General features: G+C 46.3%; 1 protein-coding gene across 2 annotated transcripts in view; it reads right to left on the minus strand.

Annotated features, from left to right (window-relative positions):
• WNT9B (Wnt family member 9B) overlaps positions 1 to 5676 on the minus strand; it is a 46843-nt gene extending 41167 nt beyond the window's left edge. Inside the window, exon 1 of one of the 2 annotated variants that reach the window (XM_035566885.2) lies at positions 5556 to 5676. In XM_035566885.2, coding sequence (XP_035422778.1) covers positions 5556 to 5656 — 101 coding nt within the window. In that variant the 5' untranslated portion in view covers positions 5657 to 5676. Of the gene's footprint in view, positions 1 to 5351; positions 5476 to 5555 lie in introns of those variants that run through there. The other variant, XM_035566886.2, reaches the window with a different exon arrangement.
• Between the last annotated feature and the right edge of the window lie 324 nt (positions 5677 to 6000).

Genomic DNA, 6000 nt, shown 5'->3' on the forward strand with positions numbered 1-6000 from the left:
GGGAGCACACCTGGATTTACAGCATTTGTCTTCTCAAGTAACTGTTATGCATCATGCATTATGGAGCACTGCTTTTCTGGAAATCAATGAACGTCTGACTACTGACAGGAAGTAGTGAATTAATTCCATAGTTTGCTTTTCTTGCATGAGAAGCTTTTGCTTTACCTATTAAACTGTCTTTATCTCAATCCATGAGTTTTCTCACTTTTACCTTTCCAGTTCTCTCCCACATCCCAATGGAAGGGAGTGAGCAAGCGGCTATGAGGGGTTTAGCTGCCAACCAGAGTTAAGCCACAACAACCATAAAGAGAGCAAAGATATCAAGTCTAATTTATCTTCTACGCTATGCAAAACAAAAGCTTTGTGGGAAACACACTTTCTAGAATTGCACCTAGCAATAGTTTAAATTCCTGCTGATGCAATACAACATCCTACACAAATAGCCAGTAGCACAGGCAAACTTACTTCTTCCTACTTCTTTTTTTATTGATTTGTGAAATTCTAAAGTTCCAACATACAAAATAACTCTTTTTTTTTTTTCTCTAAAAGTGGAGGATGAAAATAACCAGATGGAAATAACACATTGGGAAGTAAACAAAACAAGCAGTAAGTGGGTTAATTTAAGATATGTGGCAAAAGCTATCTGGAATATACCTTTCGGTGAAAGTCTTCAGCATGTGAACTGTCAAACTTGTTACCTAAGACATGTGAATGAAAAAATAATTGTCTGTGCTCAGAGATTTCTTCAGAGATTGGGCTTCATTGTGTAGGACTGGTGCACAGATGCAACTCTCAAAACTAGTCTCACATAACTTTCAATTTAGGGAAGTAGACAGAGAAATTAGGGTTTCCCAATGTCACATGGTTGACCAGTGGCACAGCTGGGAGCAGAAGCCACCACTCTCAGAGTCATAACAGACATGGCTAAGATTACTCATATGAGCAGAAGCTTGCAGGCTCTGACTACGTTAGCTATAACTGTGTTTTATTAGGGCAAAACTAACATAAAATCATATCAAGATCACAGTATGAGAACATTCTCATAAAATTAAATATAAAATACGCAGATATTTGCAGTTAGGCAAACTGCACGTCATTTTTAGATGATTTAGAGTTTATTATCTACAGATCATACAGCAAAAAAGTAAAATCTTTGAATTAATGCACACCTGCTAGCAGTCTGGAGAAAACAATAAGGATCTCAAACTTTTATTTCTCTCTAGTTTTCTGTCTAAGCACTTTACTAAATTCATCATTTTCCTTTAATCTCCTTCCAGCCACATTCCAGCTGCTTAAGAGACTTTTAATGAGAGCCTGTTCCTGTGCAATGCCTAATGTCCCCTGGATCTGAAAGGTCTTAAAAACCCTTAAAAATATGCCTTTTCTCTCTCTCCCCAGAAAGGAGAGAAATCAAAGGGAGCCACAACAGCACTCCATATCTGATTTCACAGGCCTTTCATGTTCCACAGAAATATCCACACCCCACAGATAGCTACAACAAGCATTCTGGGAAGGCTAAGAGAATACTGGATGACGACAGATCAAACCAAGGCCCCTCAGACGCACAATGGGTCCTCAGCTCTCCTCTCTCCCTGGCAGCTCAGTGGAACTGTTTCAAACCAGTAGGAAGCAACACTGTGTCTACTTAGATCTTGATTTCAGGGGCAGTGCAGTCCCTGCTACTGACTATCCAACCTAGGCTAGCAGCGAAGTCAATCATTACACAGGAGATGAGATTTTCAGTCCAACTCTGGACTGGCCGCACACCCTTGTGTGTTCCCCACATGAGACACTCAACACCCAGCAAGATGATTTTTTAGAAAATATGATTCCCTGAGATAATAACTAAAGACAAGCCAGGAACTTTAAATAATCAAAAAGCACCCATGGAAAGCCCTTCATTGCATCTGTAGTCCCATACCCTCTCTGTCGTCCCACATCCTCTCTGTCGTGCCAGTCACTACGGACTCCATCTACAGACTCCATCTCTTCAAGTCTCGGCTGAGAGTTGTCCTCCCTTTCCATTTTTACTCTCTTTCTGCTAATATTCTCTTTTAAAATGACAATGCAAAAGAGATGCTGCAATACACCCTCCTGATACATTTTACTCTGAGGAATGGTTGTGAGGCCCATATGTATTCTGGGCATTTAGTTTGTCTGTCAGAGGTACAGCTCAACAGGAGGAGAAAGATCTTCACAAATCTTTCCAGGAGCATTCAGAACTGGACAGCAGAGTCTCTTTTTGTTGTAGATTTAGTCCATTAGATTGATCACAGAAAAGTTGCAATAGCAAACAGTTACCAAAGAGGACATAGGAATGTACGTAGCTGAGCTAACTGGATGAAAACCAAAGCTCACTTGCCATCTCTAGAAAGACACGGGGGAAGTGAGGACAGAGCTTTTGAAGGTACTCATTTTTATATTAGTGTCATTTGACGTGTTGTGTTCTTTTCAAAAATATGCAAGCCCATGCTTCAACAGACCTGCAAGTCACATGTTCTTTTGTTCTCTCACATGTTCCTTTTAAACTCTAAGGGCCAAAAAAATATTATTCTGTCATGAAATTAACAATAATTGTGCCACTAACTTTGACAGACACACAACTAGGACTTTTCCCAAACACAAAGTGATAAACAAAATGGAGGACACAGCTGAGTTAAGAGGAGCTGCAAAACAAGACAGCACATAACATGAAATTCCAGGAAGCCTGGCGCCTCTGTACCTACCACAGGTATTTCAGGTTGAGTTATAAGGAAATGCTCCAGTGGATCTGGCTGCCCACAGAGCACGAGCCAAACTGGCCAATGAATGAGACATGCTGCAGCCCGCTCCCCGTTTATCTCCCCAAGAAAAGGCTTTACTCAAGTTTGTTGCTTCTGCCCTCCCAACAACATCCTACCCAAGCTGGGTCTCTTCTGAATTCTGCCCTGACCTAGTTCTAGGAAGAGGGCAATTGCTGCCCTCTTAGACTCTGTGAGAAGCAATACCTTCCAGCACCTCCCAGACTATTTTTCACTTTGTGAAAGGCCCTCTAAGAAGGCAAGGGGAGGCCAAGAGCTTTTAGTGAGGTCTAGAGAAACTCCCATCCACTCAAGTTGTTGTACATCCTGAAAGAAAAAATGGGGCTACTTACAGGAGGCTACAGCATGGGCTGTAAAGCAAAGATGACGACAAAACAAGCATGAAGGAAGTTAAGAAGTACATGCTGTCTGTATGCAAGGGAGACGGCCACTCCTGGATTCCTGCAACTAATGAGCCAGGCAAGCCCAACATAACCTGAACAACAGCCGGACCACATTGCAGTTTATTTATTTGTCCTCTTTTAAAAACTGGCTGTGATTTTGCCCTCACTGGACCCAGCACTGGCAGTTCAAGGTCTGTTCAAGATACCCAATATACTGACACCAGGCAGTCAAACAATCCCAAATACTGAGAATGTGGTCTTCTGAGATATGCCCACAGCTTTCATTATATCTCCATTGTAAGGCTGTGTTCACCCCAGCAAAACTTCTGCATCGTACATTTACAGGTGACCTTCATCTTTCCCTGGGCCCTTTGGGTATTTTTGCTGGACTGCTCTGTACACTTAATGCCTTACATCTGTCCTGATAGAATAAAATTTGGTATTTCTTTCATTGCTGCCAACTTGCAACACTTCACCATTTCTAAGCCCACTGAACACAGCAGAAATTACTCAGGTCCTGTCTCTGTGGATAGCCACCCAAATGCTTCCTTCGCTTTTTATTACATCTTTGTAAGGTTTCCACTTCCAATTAAAAATAAATAAATAAATATTGGAAAGCAAGGATGAGGCTCATGTCCCTACGCCTCTAACACTCGGCAAAGTTCAGAGGTAGACTGCTGAACCAGGGCCCAAGGGCCCCTCCAATTCAGCAGTAGTTTGGATGCAAGATACTTTTTTTTCCCAGGCTAAGTCATATAGGCATTCACATCAGAAATTCTAAGATATTCAGGTTCCTCCCTACTCTATCGACTCCAATTTGTATTTGAAAGCACCCACATATCTCATTATTAATCACCACCAGACACTCACTGAGTTCATGGACTTGACTTTCTTTCTTGAAACTTTTAAATAACAGATGAAAATGAAAAGGTGAAAATGCACCGGACACACCTGTGTCAAAATCCTCAAGGAAAAACAAATAAATAAATAAATTTAAAAGTAAAGCTCCAACCTCAGATCCTGAGTTAAGCATTGTCAAAAGGCAGAACTCACAGATTTCTTATGACCAGAAAGCGATTCATACCAAACAGATCATTGTTACAGAATGAAGAATCACTTGGGTTGCTTTAACAAAGAAGCCCACATAGAGCAATAGCAACCGCTTTGTGTTACTTATATGAAAGGAAAACATGAACACGTTCACTTCCACTGAGTACAATCATGTGTACATGCCCCTGTAATTGGAAAGCCAAACACTCACAGCAACCCAACTCCTTTCTGAATAACCAAGAAAGCTATAGTCTTCCACAGTCAACAGACATTTAGATATGAAATAAGCTAAATGATACAACTAATAAATTTTAAACCAGATATTTTAAGGAAGCTTTGAAACAGAAATGAAATACCAACTGCGGTCATTGGTAAGCAGTGCCAAGCCAGCAGACACTTGCATGCGAATTTAGGAAGAATTGTCTTGCAAGGATTGGTAGAGGGACCAAGAGCCTCCACATGTGTAAGTCAGCAAAGCTCTGCCTGGAGCATTCTGATCACCCACAGCAGGGTCTGAATGTATCAATGTTTGCACCTCTCCTACACTCACTGCGATATATGCACTAACAGCCCTGGTTACTATAAGAGAGTCTGAAAAACTCTCTGAGAAGCAGCTTACTGAGAAAAAAAAAAAAACACATTTCTTCAGGGGAAATTCTGCACTGACCTGACCTGTTAAAAACCTATCTTTAGAACAGTAAAATGTGAGGGCAGGACCCACACCTAGGGGCAATCGCGCTGAAGCGAACCCATGCAGTATCCCAGGCTGAAGCACCAAGTCTCTGCACCCAGGTTCGTCCTTCATCACTGCACTGGCCTTAATCCCCTGCCACCCTGGGGACCCTGCAATGCCAGCAAGTCTCTCGCACCTGCCTGCTGAGCCCCGGCTCTCTCTGCCAGCCCCCTTCTCCCACTTTATTCCCTCCAGGGAAACAGTTTGGAGAGGTATTATAGCAAGCGACCCATCCGGAACTAATTTCAAAACCTGAACAGAAGCAAAGCATGGCTCAAGGGGTCAGTATAACTGCTCCCAGCTAACAGCATCTTCCATCCCGTCCCTCCTTCCCACTCTCGCACAAACTGATCCTTCCCCGGCCCCCTCGCCCCTTGCGCCCACCTCTCCCCCCAGGACGCCCCGCCGGGTGTCCCCGCAGCGCCGGCTGTCGTTGCAGGTGCGCTCCCCAGGGACCGAGCGCCCCCGCGGAACCTCGGCGCGCCCCCTCCCCTTGGCAGAGCACCCGCGGAACCTCCGCGCCCCCTCCCCGGGCTCCCCGCACCGCGGAGGCGGCTCCAGGGGCTGAGCCCCGCGGGCGGCGCTGACCCGAAGTAGGCGGCAGCGGGCGGCGGCGGCGGCGGCAGGAGGAGGAGGAGGAAGAGGAGGAGGAGGAGAAGGCGGCTGCAGGCGGCGGCGGCAGCGCGCATGGTGCCGGGCTCCGCAGCTCGCTGCGCGGCCGCCCGGCGCCGCGGCTCTTTAAGCGAGAGGCGGGGCGGCCCCCTCCTCCCGTCCCGTCCCGTCCCGTCCCGTCCCGTCCCGTCCCGTCCCGTCCCCGTCCCGTCCCGTCCCGTCCCACAGCCGCCGGGCACACCGTGGCGCACGGCGCCGGGCACCCCCGGTACTCCGCGGGGACCCGCCAGCCCCTCGCGTCGTCCCCGGGGCAGGGAGCTCCCACCAAGCCTCTCCAGCCCTGCGAGCCTCTGGGGCTCTGTAGGTCCCCACGCCTGGTGCTGGCAGGCCGTGGCAGGGCATTGGCAGCCTCTATACTGGG

This window comes from Cygnus atratus, chromosome 25 (assembly GCF_013377495.2).
Source record: "Cygnus atratus isolate AKBS03 ecotype Queensland, Australia chromosome 25, CAtr_DNAZoo_HiC_assembly, whole genome shotgun sequence".
Lineage (NCBI taxonomy): Eukaryota > Metazoa > Chordata > Aves > Anseriformes > Anatidae > Cygnus > Cygnus atratus.